General features: G+C 40.8%; 1 protein-coding gene across 1 annotated transcript in view; it reads left to right on the top strand.

Annotated features, from left to right (window-relative positions):
• Positions 1-16,627, top strand: part of LOC309556717 (sodium channel protein type 5 subunit alpha-like) — a 600,678-nt gene that overhangs the window by 452,663 nt on the left and 131,388 nt on the right. Inside the window, 2 exon segments of the mRNA XM_082259196.1 lie at positions 3,365-3,519; positions 7,412-7,585. Coding sequence (XP_082115322.1) covers positions 3,365-3,519; positions 7,412-7,585 — 329 coding nt within the window.

The following is a 16,627-nucleotide window of genomic DNA, read 5'->3' as shown; positions in this document are numbered from 1 at the left end:
GCTCCTGATATGAAAAATCAACCCCGAGTCACGCTCGGGATTACCGCCTAGGAGGTTAAAGAAGATATCCATCGTTTACCTGCCTGTATTAAAACAAAAGAGTTTCTTCCTTCTACAGATTCCTAGGTATCATCCACGGAACAAATTTCTTTTCTGCAATCATAGGTTGCAGGAAATAAATTTGCTTGATTCCCCCCATCAACACAGACAGTGTTAATGCGGGAATTTCTTCCTGCTAGGCCATCGTCTTGGGGGGGGGGGTTTGGTGTAGGATGTCCCCCACTGGAAGCCATCCCTGCTGGAAGAAGGCAGTGATTATTGCTAACAGTTATAGCAGCCGCCTGGGATAATCACAGGTAAATCCCGGCATGCCAGTTGTACTCCAGTTGATTGGTACATTTAGCCTGCCTATTAACGGTCCAAATCTTGGCTGATTTCGACTGAACTGACCAAGATTAGAACCAAGTATGGCGTGTCTAAGAGGTGACATAGCCAAATTTCACCCATACCTAATGGTTGAATCCAATTGACTCACAGGGTTTACAGCAGCATGTACATTGCCTTTGCTTGTTGCATAGTCCTAATAAGTGAGGCCATTTACTCACAAAAATGAGTACACCTCTCAACTTTTTGTAAATATTTTTTTTTATCTTTTCATGTGACAATGTAATGTAAAATAGTGAGTGCACAGGTTGTATAACAGTGTAAATTTGCTGTCCCCTCAAAATAACTCAACACACAGCCATTAATGTCTAAAATGCTGGCAACGAAAGTGAGCACCCCCAAAGTAAAAATGTCCAAATTGGGTCCAATTAGCCATTTTCCCTCCCTGGTGTCATGTGACTCCTTAGTGTTACAAGGTCTCAGGTATGAATGGGGAGCAGGTGTTTTAATGTTGGTGTTATCGCTCTCACTCTCTCATACTGGTCACTGGAAGTTCAACATGGCACCTCATGTCAAAGAACTCTCTGAGGATCCAAAAAAAAGAATTGTTGCTCTACATAAAGATGACCTAGGCTACAAGAAGATTGCCGAGACCCTGAAACTGAGCTGCAGCATGGTGGCCAAGACCATACAGCGTCTTTGGGAAATAGACGTATGAGTGCTGCCAGAATTGTTTCAGAGGTTGAAGGGGTGGGGGGTCAGACTGGCAGTGCTCAGACCATACGCCGCACACTGCATCAAATTGGTCTGAATGGCTGTCGTCCTAGAAGGAAGACTCTACAAAAGATGATGCAAAAGAAAGCTAGCAAACATTTTGCTGAAGACAAGCAGACTAAGGACATGGATTACTGGAACCATGTCCTGTGGTCTGATGAGACCAAGATAAACTTATTTGGTTTAGATGGTGTCAAGCCTGTATAGCAGCAACCAGGTGAGGAGTACAAAGACAAGTGTGTCTTGCCTATAGTCAAGCATGGTGGTCGGAGTGTCATGGTCTAGGGATGCATGAGTGCTGCCAGCACTAGGGAGCTACAAATCATTGAGGGAACCATGAATGCCAACATGTACTGTGACATATTGAAGCAGAGCATGATCCCCTCCCTTCAGAGACTGGGCCATAGGGCAGTATTCCAACATGATAACTACCCCAAACACACTTCCAAGATGACCACTGCATTGTTAAGGAAGCTGAGGGTAAAGGTGATGGACTGGCCAAGCATGTCTCCAGACCTAAATCCTATTGAGCATCTGTGGGGCATCCTCAATCTGAAGGTGGAAGAGCGCAAGGTCTCCTATATCCACCAGCTCCGTGATGTCATCATAGAGGAGTGGAAGAGAACTCCAGTGGCAACCTGTGAAGCTCTGGTGAACTCCATGCCCAATAGGGTTAAGGCAGTGCTGGATAATATTGGTGGCCACACAAAATAATGACACTTTGGACCGAATTTGGAAATTGAGTGTTGAGTTATTTTGAGGGCATAGTAAATTTGCACTGTTATACAAGCTGTACATTCACTACTTTACATTGTAGCTAAGTGTCATTTCTTCAGTGTTGTCGCATGAAAAGATGTAATAAAATGTTAACAAAAACTCGCTTTTGTGAGATACTGTATATATATATATATATATATATATATATATATATATATATACATATTATTATTTTTTTGCAGATGAATATGCTAATTGAATTTTAGATTTACCGCATCCAGTATTTTTCTTCTGAGCGATTCTGTTGATCTGGCAGCTAATTGAATCAAGATTTCACTGTTTCCCAAAGTGTGGGATGTGTGCCAATGGTAGTACACATCCTCTCTCTGGATGAGATGTGGAAATACTTAGAACCTATGTAAAGTACAGTCTGTTGGAAATTATATCTCTAGCATTACAGTGAACATACATATTTAACCAGCAGACTAGGCCTGTCTGTGGATTCTGTTGTATCTATTTAGAAACTGTTGAGAATGGAAATTATGTAAGGGACGAACCCTCTTCAAATTAGTTTTTGTAGTCATGTTGGAACAGGAAGGAGCCATCCCCAAACTGTTCCCCTAAAGTTGGGAACATGAAATTGTCCAAAATGTCTTGGTATGCTGACGCCTTAAGAGTTCTTTTCATTGGAACTAAGGGGCCAACCAAACCCCTGAAAAACAACACCACGCCATAATCCCCCCTCCACCAAATGAATTGGGCCAGTGCACAAAGCAAGGCCCATAAAGACATGGATGAGCGAGTTTGGGGTGGAGGAACTTAAATGGCCTGCACAGAGTCCTGACCTCAACCCGATAGAACACCTTTGGGATGAATTAGAGGGGAGACTGCGAGCCAGGTCTTCTTGTCTCACATCAGTGCCTGACTTCACAAATGCGCTTCTGGAAGAATGGTCAAACATTCCCATAGGCACACTCCTAAACCTTGTGGACAGCCTTCCCAGAAGAAATGAAGCTGTTGGGTGGGCCAGCTCAATATTGAACTCTATGGACTAAAGCGGGATGCACATTATACAACTTTTGTTGTTCAATTTCCTTTAGATTTACCTTCACATTTTTAGTGCAAGGGCCTGCCTGATTGCATACCAATTGAGCATGTTTAGGTTTGACCTCATATTATATGGTTTTGGAAAATTGAAAGAAAAAAAACCTAAAAAAAAGTGTATAGTGTGTATCCAGCTTAAGACTGGGATGCCAATAAAGTGCATGTTTGTGTAAAGGCAGGCATCCCAATACCTTTGGTAATATAATGTATATGTGTGTGTGTATATATATATATTTTTATTTATATATATATATATATATATATATATATATATATATATACACATAGGTATATAAATATATTAGTCATTTTAAACTGTAATATAATGTTATATTATATAATAATATGAATATAATATGAATTCTTTTCTTTTTACATTTTATAGGCTGTATGCGTTACTGCTCCTGCTGCAGAGTGGACATCACAAATGGATTTGGCAAAGTGTGGTGGAAGCTAAGGAAGACCTGTTACAGGATAGTTGAACACAATTGGTTTGAGTCTTTTATCATCTTCATGATTCTTCTTAGCAGTGGGGCACTGGTGAGTGCAGATTACCTCTTTTATGTATTAAAGTAGCACCAATTTGACAAAGTAAAGCATTATTTGTCTATTGTGTAACAACAGCAAGTTCACAGTGTGATAGCACCAAACCAAGTAAGGATATTTCTTAGTAATTTATTAAGGAGAAATGTGCCTTGTTTCTTTCTCCTATTACCCTTAAAGTAGAATTACAGGCACCACCAAACTAACCCTCAAAATGCTCTCTCCCCCCTCCTTCGTGGGGATTCAGATCTTTAACCGATCTGCAGACATTTGTTTTTTTACACACTCCAGGCCTCTATACCGTGTGAGGTGTGTACTTTAGTAAAGCCAACTGTCGGCTTTCATGTGGAAGTGATACAAGTGGCAGTGAATCCACCAATCATTTTCACAACCGCCTCCGTGATGTTCACTGGGCTTCGCTATCTCCCCTGCGGGCCCGGTGTAGTCATGGCTGGTATCACTGAGAAGGGTGGCAGGTGCTCAGGCGACCTCCGTCAACTAAGCTTTCTTCTGTGCACAGACCACGAAGTGAGGTTTATGACGTCACTTCCTGATTATGATATGTCAACCATCGCCCGGCGAAGTGGCTGAGAAAGAGAACCTGTTACCTATAGTCTATCACATATGGGACCAATAGCCCCCATCACATACGGGACCAATAGCCCCCTATGTGATAGCAATAAAGTCATAAAAAAAAGTTTTAAACGTTTAAAGAGACAAATGAAAAAAAAAAACAATAAAAGAAAAGTTTTAGTGCGACACACGCACTCACAAGAATGCATGTGTTGGGCATCTACAGTACATAGGAAAACAGTAATTGCCCTACAGCTGTTACATGTCGCTGCACACCTGGTAGTGGGATATATCATTTAGCACCATTTTAGGCTTGTTTTGGGAGTATTACGTAATCTTGAGCCCTAAAATGATTTTTAAAACATGTAAACACAAAAATTAAAAAAAAAAAGGCTCTGCTGCTAAAGTGGTTAAAATACCTGTCTTCCATTCTCTAACAGTGCACCCTCTCTCCTACCATACCTCACCTGCCAGCTGCCTGTAGCCAGTGAGGGGAAGCGGAGAATGCATGCCCCCCTATTACACACTGCCATTGTGGAGGGGAGGGGGGTGATGGGAGAACAATTGGGGGATGGTGGGGGGATGCAAAATGCACCTTCACCTGTGTAAGCAAAAATCCATGCACTGACCCTGACTGGCATTTTGCAGCTGCATGCATTGCAGGAATGGTCCCATTCACTTGAATGGAATGCGTACAGTAGGCACTACACCCACCAAAAGCAAAAACAGGTATAATTCCTGCCACAGTCACAAAGTAAAGCATCTTGGCAGAAGTTTGTGTTCACCCTCAGCCGCTGCCTGTGTAGTTAAAGGGGGAGGGGTTTGGGTTAAAAAAATGCTGCTCAACTGCAGGTTTTACCACCCCTCAGCTGCTAGTGTGAATGAGCAGAGAAAGGTGTTTCACCCTCCATGCCAGGAGAGATAAAGAAATCACAAACGTGGCTAGTCAGAATACAAAACCTTAGGCAGATAATATATATCACATCCCAAACATATAAAAGTGAGCGCTGGTGAAACGAATTAGAACAACAGCAGCTGGCACATAAAGGTTAATATATAACCTTCAAAAAGATATGTAAAACAAAAAGTGATATTTAAATATATATCACATAAAAATTTTCACCAAGCACCAAAGTAATAGGCTACAGTAAAAAAAAAAATGTTCCCTGCTATAAACTATCAGTGAAGAAGACTTAGCACACAGACACCATGTGGTTCTTGATATTTGCATATATTAAGTACACCTGTCATTTAAACAGGCATAATTTGAAACTGCTTTGTGACACTTTCAACCCACCTTTATTCAGGCACTTCATCACAGCTCTTTACCGGTACTAAGGCATGGTGCTACCCATCAGTTACTGAAAACCAGTATCATGATCATGATAGAAATCACTTTTAAATGTTGACAGTATGCAGCCAAGTATAATAAGACCAATAGCTATCTCAGATTAAACCTTCCAAATACACAGTTTAACATTGATTGTAAAAGAGTTTATAATACATTTGGGAAACAGCTTTGCTTACTAAAATATGCCAGACTACCTTTTAAGCCATTTTACTTCTGTTTTATGAAAATGCCTCACAAAATGGTTATTTAAAGAAATAATTTGTCTTGGTGTCTTTGCTTAAAGTCTTTTGTTTTGCATGCTCCTGTTTGGATTGGGAAATTGAATGGTTTTGACATTAATAATTATTTAAGTTCCCTAGGGTGACACAGAAATGACCACATTAGACATCCTTCCTGTATAACGTGTGTAATCTCATTCAGTAATATGATGGCATTATATCTGATAGTTTACTGTAACATGTTGGCTTATTTACAGTAAGCATTGTGGACCATTTATACTGGTTTATGTTTTTTTTTTTTTTCACTGATGGCCTGAACAGGCAGGGACTGTAAAAAAACAAAAAAAAAAAAAACAATAATAAAAAAATAACCTATATTTTCTTTATAAGTGGTCTAAACCACTCTTTTATATACTCATAGCGAGAGTTAATTCAGTGTTATTCAGTCCTCAGCCTATTCATTTCAGTGAAGGAGCTGAGAAAACCCTAGACTATTCTTTGTAATTAGCTCTGCAAACTGACTGGTTGCATCCAGAATTTCTGTCATAGATTCTTAAAGAAATTAATAAAAAGCTATAGCAACACCATCAGCACTAACAAGCAGCCTGTCTTATCTCTCCTGTAAAAGAAGGTAATGAGTTAAGGGCTGTAAATTACAAAAGAGACCCTTTTTTGACTAGGGCAAAAAAAGTTTTGCAGTGTCTTTGTGAAACCAACAAACAAATGATAATATTACATGTAGAAGAAAGCATTGACAAGAGAATTGTATAGTACCAGTAAGTAAATAGTCATTAGATCATTTAAATCATTGATAATACCTAGAGCAGCCATTCTCAACAATGGATCTATGGAACCCCGGTTTTCCTCCAAAGGTTGCTATGGGTTCCTTAAACAGTGGCTGATAGACTTCCCATCTGATGGTGCCTGTATATATACACTAATAACACCAATGGTCTTTTAGATGTCTGCAAAGGTAGCATTCTGATCACCACTTTTATTGCCACTGGCCACCAGTGTAAGGAGCATTTTTCCCACTTACCGCCAAGACCTCAAAATTATTTTAAGGGTTCCTATTGGGAGAAAAGGTTAGGCAAGGCTGACCTAGAGTGTCCTAACTAGGCTGACCTAGAGTGTCCTAACTATAGTTATAGACTCTCCTGTAACTGCCTGGTTTGTAGTTCCATTCACGTAGTGTGCAGTAAAAACCTGTAAATAACCCTACAAGTCTGTATTTTTGTGGGTGTCATGCTACCTGTCATCCCTTTCCAAGCTTCCATTACACTAGTAAAAGTGCTGCCCATTGAGCTCCGCTCTGTACCAATATTGTATATGTGGGTGGTTACAGTTTGATGTATTAATTTAAATACAAGGATACTGTTGTGCTAGACATGATGACCTCATTGTGTCTGATAAGATGACACATTTGTACCAACAGATGTGATGGATAATAGGACTGATTGCCTTTTATCATTACGACATGGCATCACTAAGAGAAGCTATATCAGCTTTAACAATCTCTGTGACTGTGGCAATAATACACATAATTATCAGTGCAGGTATTCATCTCTAAAAGTTAGCTCAGTTGGTCATAATTTACCCAAAGAGGTCACAAACATATCTGCTGCATGGGCGAAGTTAGGTAACTGGTCCGTGTTGCCATGACAATGAAAGTTCATAATTCACAATAACTATGTGTTACAGTGCCCTTGTGTCTCAAGTACTTGCCTGAAAGCTTTTTGTTTCCTAGGCATTTGAAGATATTTACATCGACCAAAGAAAAGTCATGAAAATCATCTTGGAGTATGCCGATAAAGTGTTTACTTATGTTTTTGTCCTGGAAATGCTGCTTAAATGGGTGGCCTATGGTTTTAAGAAGTACTTCACTAATGCCTGGTGTTGGCTGGATTTCTTCATAGTTGGTGTAAGTACTGTGTATCTCCCTAACTAAAGACTGTATGATATGACTGCAACGGACTGGCCCCCACCCACATATACACACATTTTGTTGGCGTGCACCGTTTTTTTTCATGACCACAGTTTTCTGTAATTGTAAACTCCTGCATGGTTAAAGCAAAGCTCCACCCAAAAGGAGAGGTTTTGACAGGTACCTGCTCCCACTTCTGGGTGAGATCGCTGTACAGCAATCTACATCATGTCTGGCCCCTCTTTCTTGCCCCCGCTGCCTTCTGGGACCTGTGTGTGTCCCAGAAGACGGCGGGACCATCCAGAAAGTGCAGCGCAACTTGCACATGTGTAGTAGGAAACCGGTTGTGAAGCCTGAAGGCTTCACTGCCAGTTTCCTTTACTTGCAATGCTGGCAGCTGCACCTGAAGCCTGTGGACGAAACGGCTTGGGGTGCTGACATCACGGGATCCTTGGACATTTAGGTGTCACTATAATAAAAGTTAAGTGCTACAGCACTTGTAGCTGCTGACTTTTATTTTATTTTTTTCCCCAGGCTGCAACTCCACTTTAATGTATATAAACCAGAAGCACCACTCCCCCCCACCAAAAAAAAAAAAAACAGTTCTATGAAGCACTACCATTAAAGAGACACATTCAAGGAAAAATGACTGATTCTCTTGAAAAAAGAACCCCATCACCCACTGATGCTCTCCTTCTTTATGCTCCTGCTCAACTCTCAGAGCTGTCAGCCAATATGTATTTCCAATTATAGGGAAGCATGTGACTTCCACCTCTTCCTCCCAGGATGCAGTGCTTGAGACTCAGAGACCAATTGCCAGGCACAAACACTATCACATGAGGAAGGGGAAATAGTTAATGCTCTTGTGTAAGTTCTGACACCACCTAAGAGTTAACACAGTAAGGACTTCATGCTGCAATTCAGAAACAGAACCTTGGAGGAGGATAACCAAGGTGAGTATGAGCAGGTGAGGGGTTCTTCTTTTAAGAGAACTTGCCACTTTGCCCTGAAAAAGAATAAAGGAATGTTGATTATAAAAGCCAATAAGTGAGGGCTTTGATTTTCTAGTCCATGCTATAAATGTTTAGCCTAGTTTTACACTGAACTCCAAACAGTGGTGGCTGGTGAATAAAAATTTGGGGGGGGGGGGAGCGGCGGCAAAACCAACAACCCCCCCCCCCCCTGTGCCCCAGGCCCACCCTTTTCTGAAGCCTATTAGAGCCTCTGGCTCTGATCAGGTGGTTAAACCCCCCCCCCCGTGCCCCGGGCCCACCCTTTTCTGAAGCCTATTAGAGCCTTTGGCTCTAATCGGGTGCTTAAAAAAAATAATTCCCCATTGAACTTCATGTGTCCGGAACCCCTGCATGTAGATTAGGGGGCCGGACGCATGGAACATATTGTTTGCAAATATTGTTGTCCAACATACTGTGAATGGATATACAGTGAGTCCCTTACATACGAACATTCAACTTGCGAACTTTCAAAGATGCGAACATGTGTTCGTATGACCACCACACACTTCGTTTTTTTTTGTTTACCCAGCGGACTGAATGAAAAAAATCAATTAAAGATCGCCGTACCAACCCAAGCATTGTTGGAGCAGCGATCTCCCCCACTGTGCCCTTGTGTTCTGACAGGGGGTCTCCCCCTGCCAAAATACACTGATCAACGCTCATACCTTTTGTCTGCAAGCTCTGATCTTTGCTGGACTTATGAACAAGTTGAACTTCCAAAGAGCTTCTGGAACGGAACTCATTTGCAAATAGGGGAATTGTAGTTATTTGCACATTTAGGCTTTGTGCTGAGAAATAATAGTAGCTTTGACCAGACTAGTGGTGGTTACATATCTCCAACATGCTGCTGATCTAGTCTCAGACACACCTCCTGAAAGAGCCACTCCTGGGATCCTTCTGAGTCACATGATTAGTAGGTGTGATGATACTACTGCAGTCTTTATACAGCTACACTGCTGCATTTTAAAAGCAGCTGATGCACAATACAATAGTATCAATTAAGCTAATGTGTAACAATTAAAAATGTACTGAGAACTAAATTATAAACTAAGTTCATATTCTGCTTTAGCACCATTTAAATTATTTACTGTTAGATTTATTTTGTATCTGGTGTTCATCATTTTATAAATAAGCCCACATGTGTTAAATATTTTATTGCTCATTCAAATATGTTAATGGCTATTGTATTTACTTGGTGTGGTTTTATTACTTCTAAAAAATGGGTCAAATAACATCAAGAGTTTATCTTCTCATAATCTGATTTCCTTCCTCATGATCATTTCTGCACCATCTGTGAACTTTCATGTTTCACCTTCTAAGTCTTGAGGGTCATTTACAGAAAACTATCCTTTATCCTCTTGGTTAGCTATCAAATAGAATATTTTGTCCATGCTGTTTACATGTTTCTTTTTAGCAAATGTAGCATTCCTTCCCAGTGTGATCATCTCAAGGTAGAGGAACAGAGCATTCTAGGAGGGAGCGGAAATCTTTAATGAGGTCAGAAATAACAGATCCTTCCTAGCTTGGTTTGCATCGAAATTATCATAATTAATGATCTATAATTACATTTCATCTGTGCTTCTGTAAGGTTGGTGTGGTTTCTTGTCAGGCAGCATGCTGCTAGGCTTCTCGTGGACACAACACACAACAGAAGAGTTGCCATTTTGTCACATTACAGCTTGCGATTGTTACAATGGTAAAAGCTATGTACAAGGTGCTGTTTACTTTTTATTTAAATGGTCATATGAATCAATCCCTTGGCCACCCAGAATTCAAGTACAACTTCCTAAACGATTAAGCTTTGAAAATTACCTCTTACCTTTCTGTGTAATCACCCAGATGGCAAGATAAGACCCATTTCAGTGATTACACAGAAAGGTAAGAAGCAAGTTTCAAGTTTTAACAGATGGATGTTTCCCTGTGGCTGAATCATTAGATCTCCTATGCAGCACCACCTGCAGCTAATCCAAGGAAATCCAACATTAAAAACATTTTAAACATCACCTATGACCATTTCACATACAAACTGCACACTTTTGACGCTTATTCATGGGCGTGCACTGAGATCCAAACCTCAGAGCAGTTTGGCATTTCTTGGAGAATCGCTTTTACTGTTGTGCAGTATCTGCCGAAGACTTCCCTCAACAAATCATGAGTGCCACACAATCTCTTGTTTGATATTTATTAACCACCTGCAGGTGAAACTGGGTATCATAGCTTGATAAATGAGTTATAATGGTTCAGGAAAGGGCTGGGCTTGGGGTCTGGATGGGGATTTTTTCCGTTGGGCCAGTTTTATTAATATGTTTGGCTTGTGGCCTTCTGTGGAGATACTTAATTATTCAGACATCAGTCAAAGTCCAATCTTCAGTCAGTGACACATGGGGTTTATTATATAGATATACTGTATATTTACGGAATATCAAAAATTGCAAAGGAAGATGATAGTGAAAGATGTGAAGGTTGTGTCGCAATAAATCATGTCCTGTTAGAGCACCTACCTGTCACCATGCCATCGGTCAATATATCACTTTACCTTGTACACGTTATCTGGTACACTTTCTTTAGTGAGCAAAAATCTGCCCCCTATTATGAAAGGGGTAGGGGAATATGTTTACCCCCCAAGCCCAAGTTCTCCAGTGCCCACCTATGGCAGGGTTCTAGAGGCTTAAGTAGGAATATTCACAAACTAAAGAAGAAACTGGTGGGATTCTACCATTGTCCACCCTTAATTAAAATATACATTCTGAGGCACAGCCCCACTGCAAGGGATAATTTTTTTTCCGCCCAGGGTTGGGCTTTATGACCTAGAGAGACAGACCTGACCACTGATCGAGTTTAGCTAGCATTTTGCTCATTTATTTGGAAAATAAATTAATCACTATAACTGAAAAATGATTGTAAAGGCAGAAGGTTTTTTAACTTAATGCATTCTATGCATTAAGATAAAAAGCCTTCTGTGAACAGCAGCCTCCTCAGCCCCCTTATACTTACCTGAGCCCCATCTAGATCCAGCGATGTTGCAGCAGTGTCTCAACTGCCCGGGACTCCCCTCCTCATTGGCTGAGACAGCAGTGCGGCACCTGCTGTTAATCAAAGTCAGTCAGTCAATGAGAAGAGAATGGGGGCGGGGCCGGGGAGGGCCACGGCCCTGTGCTTGAATGGACACACGGAGCTGTGACTCGGCTCATTCCCTCTACAGCAACCTGCTAACTGTGGAGGCCCCCAACAGGAGGGGCCAAGAGCAGGTAAGTAAAACATGTTTATTGTTTTTAACCACTTCTGGATCGAAAGGATTTGCCCCCTTAATGACCAGGCCACTTTTTTCAACTTGGCACTGCGTGAATTTAACTGACAATTGCACAGTCATGCAATGCTGTACCCAAACAAAATTTACGTTATTTTTTTCACATAAACAGATCTTTTTTTGGGGGGTATTTGATGACCTCTGCGCTTTTTATTTTTTGCGATATTAATAAAAAAAAGCGCAAATTATGAGAATAAATTACATTTTCTACTTCGCCTTTTAAAAAATATCCAATACACCAATTTTTGTCATATATTTTGGCCTAAATGTATTTAGCTACATGTCTTTGACAAAAAGAAATCTCAATAAGTGTATTTTTATTGGTTTGCGCAAAAGTTATAGCGTCTACAAACTATGGTGTAAATACTGGAATTTACGCAGCTTTTACTTTCTGACTGCCTATCTCTTTTTTTTTTCAATTTCTTTAAGTGCTAAAATGGCAGGGCAGTACAAAACCCCCCAAATTACCACTTTTTGTAAAGTAGACATCCTAAGGAATGTCCTGAGAGGCATGTTGAGCCCATTGAATATTAAATTTTTTTTGTCACAGGTGTTTGAAAAATGGCTCACGCATACCATGGGTATATGTGTAATTACACCCCAAAATATATTCTGCTGCTTCTCCTGAGTACAGGGATACCACATATGTGAGACTTTTTGGGAGCCTAGCTGTGTACGGGACCCCGAAAACCAATCACCGCCTTCAGAATTTCAAAGGGCGTAAATTGCTCATTGCACTTTCTCACTATCTATCACGGTTTTGGAGGCCCTGAAATTAGAGATGTCCCGAACTCCTCGCCGGCGAACAGTTCCCGGCGAACTTCGCATGTTCGCGTTCGCCTCGGTGGGCGAACATATGCGATGTTCGGTCCGCCTCCTATACATCATCATTGAGCAAACTTTGACCCTGTACCTCACAGTCAGCAGACACATTCCAGCCAATCAGCATACCCTCCCTCCCAGACCCTCCCACCCCCTATAAAAAAACAAGGGCAGCATCCATCTTAGATTCATTCTGAAGCTGCAGAGTTAGTTAGAGCAGGGAGAGGGATGCTGTTGCTGCTGAATCGATAGGGAAATCATTAGCTAGGCCAGTGTTCTGTGTCAACTCCTGCTGTAAGGACAGCATCCTGACAGCACCCCAAAAAGCCCTTTTTAGGGCTGGTATATCAGTCTGCTTTTATTTATTTTTTCTATATGTTTATCAGACATTTTTGGAGGCAGGCATGCTTTTTTTGGATTCGTGTCGGGGGTCTAAAAAGTGTACCTGTGAAGTTTAAGCTCTGTAGCATGTCCAGAACCAGAAAAGAAAGATCATATAGGTGTAAAAGGAGGGTCCCACCATCCCTGCTCTACTGAAAAATTATCTTTTTTTCTGGTTCTGGACACCCCCCAGACACTAAATCACACAAAAAAAATTCTTAAAAATTTTCATTTTTGATAGAGAGCCAATTATTGGAAAAAAAAAAAAAAAAAAATAATAATTTTTATTTATTGTCTGGGGGGTCTAAAAAGTGTACCTGTGAAGTTTCATCTCTGTAGCATGTCCAGAACCAGAAAAAAAATAGAATTAGGGTTAGGGCTAGGGTTAGGGTTAGGGCTAAGGTTAGGGTCAGGGCTAAGGTTAGGGTTATTTTTAGTGCTTAGGGCTAGAGGGTTAGGGTTAGAGGGGTAAGGTTACTAACTCTAACCCTAAGTATCTCACCGTAACCCTAACCCTATCCCCTAACACTAAACCTAACCCTAACCCTCTAACCTTAACCCTAACCCTCTAAGCCTAGCCATAAAAATAACCCTAACCCTAATCCTAACCCTAACCCTCTAACCTTAAACTTAACCCCCTAACTCTAGCCCTAACCCTAGCCTTAACCCTAACCCTAGCCCTAACCCTAATTCATAATTTTTTTCTGGTTCCGGACATGCTACAGAGCTGAAACTTCACAGGTACACTTTTTTAGACCCCCCCAGACACTAAATCCAAAGAATTTATTTTTTTATTTTTTTTATTTTTCCCAATAATTGGCTCTCTATCAAAAATGACAATTTTTAAGAACTTTTTTTTGTGTGATTTAGTGTCTGGGGGGTCTAAAAAGTGTACCTGTAAAGTTTCAGCTCTGCAGCATGTCCAGAACCAGAAAAAAAAATTAGAATTAGGGTTAGGGCTAGGGTTAGGGCTAGGGTTAGGGTTATTTTTAGTGCTTAGGGTTAGAGGGTTAGGGTTAGGGGCGTAGGGGTAGGGTTACTAACTCTAACCCTAAGTATCTCACCATAACCCTAACACTATCCCCTAACACTAAACCTAACCCTAACCCTTAAAGCCCAGTTCCTGTCCCATTTTGGTCGGTTCTGGTCGTTTGCGGTTGTTTGCGGTGCGTTAAACGGGGAGTTTGGTCTGTCAGAGTTTGGTCTGTCACTGTGATACAATATCGTATACACACACTGGATGTTTTAAAGCACGTTATTCCAAACAATTTAGGAATGTTAGGTGATTTATGCCCTTTATGGATTAAAACCCGACTCTGCGTCAACTACGTAATTTTCCATGGGAGTTTTGCCATGGATCCCCCTCCGGCATACCACAGTCCAGGCGTTGGTCCCCTTGAAACAAATTTTCTATCACTATTGTGGCCAGAAAGAGTCCCTGTGGGTTTTAAAATTCGCCTGCCTATTGAAGTCTATGGCGGTTCGCCCGGTTCGCCGGTTCGCGAACATTTGCGGAAGTTCGCGTTCGCCGTTCGCGAACATTAAATTTTATGTTCACAACATCACTACCTGAAATGTCAAGATAGCACAAAACTCCCCCAAATGACCCAATTTTGTAAAGTAGACACCCCAAGCTATTTGCTGAGAGGCATGTTGAGTCCATGGAATATTTTATATTTTGCCACAAGTTTTGGGAAAAGTAATTTTTTTTTTTAACACAAAGTTGTCACTAAAAGATAAATTGCTCACACATGACATGGGTATATGTGGAATGACACCCCAAAATACATTCTGCTGCTTCTCCTGAGTACAGCGATACCACATGTTTGAGACTTTTTGGGAGCCTTGCTGTGTACGGGCCCCCGAAAACCAATAACCACCTTCAGAATTTCAAAGAGCGTAAATTGCTCATTGCACTTTCTCACTACCTATCATGGTTTCGGAGGCCCTGAAATTTTAAGATAGCACAAAACCTCCCCAAATGACTCCATTTTGCAAAGTAGACACAAGTTTCAGGAAAATTATTTATTTAATTTTTTACACAAAGTTGTCACTTAATGATATTTTGCTCACACATGCCATGGGTATATGTGAAATGACACCCCAAAATACATTCTGCTGCTTCTCCTGAGTATGAGGATATCCCATGTGTGAGACTTTTTGGCAGTCTAGCCGTGTACAGGACCCTGAAAACCAATCACCGCCATCAGGCTTTCCAAGGGCGTAAATTGTTGTAAAAGCAGTCTAGCAGCTAATTATCCACTATGATCACTTTTACATGTAAGCCAACTGCTGGCTGTAAAAAACAATACCAAGATGATGCCTAAATCTGCAGACATCATCCTGGTATAACCACTCAAAGTCCAGCAATGTACCAGTACATTGCTGGTCCTTGTTTAGCATATATTGTATTTTTTTTTTCCATGCAGCCTGTGGGCTGAACGAAAAAAAGAGAACCTAACAGATTCCTTCATCCACATCGATCAAAGTGGATGAAGAAATCTCCCCCAGAAAATGTGTAGTATACCCATCATTAGACCGCTCAAAACATCCACCCACTTCTGTAATGATGGGCATACATGATGAAAGCCATGTATGCCTATTTTATTTTTTTTATCTGGGGTGGGGAAATCACCTCCTACAGCGCTGCCATCATAGATTTTTATACATGCTGAGCACAAACGATGTTTGTGTCAGAATATATATAAATAAGTGTGGCAGCTTATGGTTGTACCTGCAAGGCAAACTGGATAGATAGAACAGTAAAAATAAAACATTACATTGGTACCTGAAAAGTAAAAAATGGTTACCAATGAAAAACAGTAACAATAAAGTAGAGTAAAAGTAGAAAGAGTAGAAGTAGAAGTAGAAGAGCAGAGTAAGAACAGAAAATTAACTCAAACGACAACTATTTATGGCTTTTTTTTTTCATGGGTTTTTATTTTTTTTTTTACTTTTTTTGTAACTTTTATTTTTTTTTTTACACTTTTATTTTCTTCAACTGTAAAACGTTCCAGCTTAGGGTCTCTTAAAATGACGATAGCCATCGAACATCTTTCGAGACCCTGTGTAAGTGTGCCCTAGACTGTGCCGTGCTGTACCCTATGCTAATACTAGTGTCTGGTAGCCTTCAAAACATTCCCCGATGCAGAGACCAGGTTGGTCAGGACAGGTGGGACAAAAATAACAGGTGTCATGCCTAAATCTGCGCTTACTACAGGCACGACATCTTTTTTGGGCGCGTGTTTGGGTAGGGGTACTCGGGATGGCATACAGGAAAATGCTTCTCATGCAGCCGGCTCACTGCATCCTGTAGGAGCGGTTGTGCCGGAGCACCTCCTGGATACAGGTAGGCATTGATATCTCCCTGGAATTGTAGGAAGGATCCACTTCGTCCTGACGCTTTGTATAGGACAAAAGCGTTTAGCAAATCCAATTGAAATAAATAAACAGACATTTTTTGTACCAGCGTCTGGCTTTACGGGCAGTTAAACAAAACAAAACAAAAGCTGGTCC

Source organism: Pelophylax lessonae (genome assembly GCF_965119305.1).
Source record: "Pelophylax lessonae genome assembly, chromosome: 5".
Lineage (NCBI taxonomy): Eukaryota > Metazoa > Chordata > Amphibia > Anura > Ranidae > Pelophylax > Pelophylax lessonae.
The sequence above is the reverse complement of the archived record's forward strand: the minus strand, read 5'-3'. Positions and strand labels throughout refer to the sequence as shown.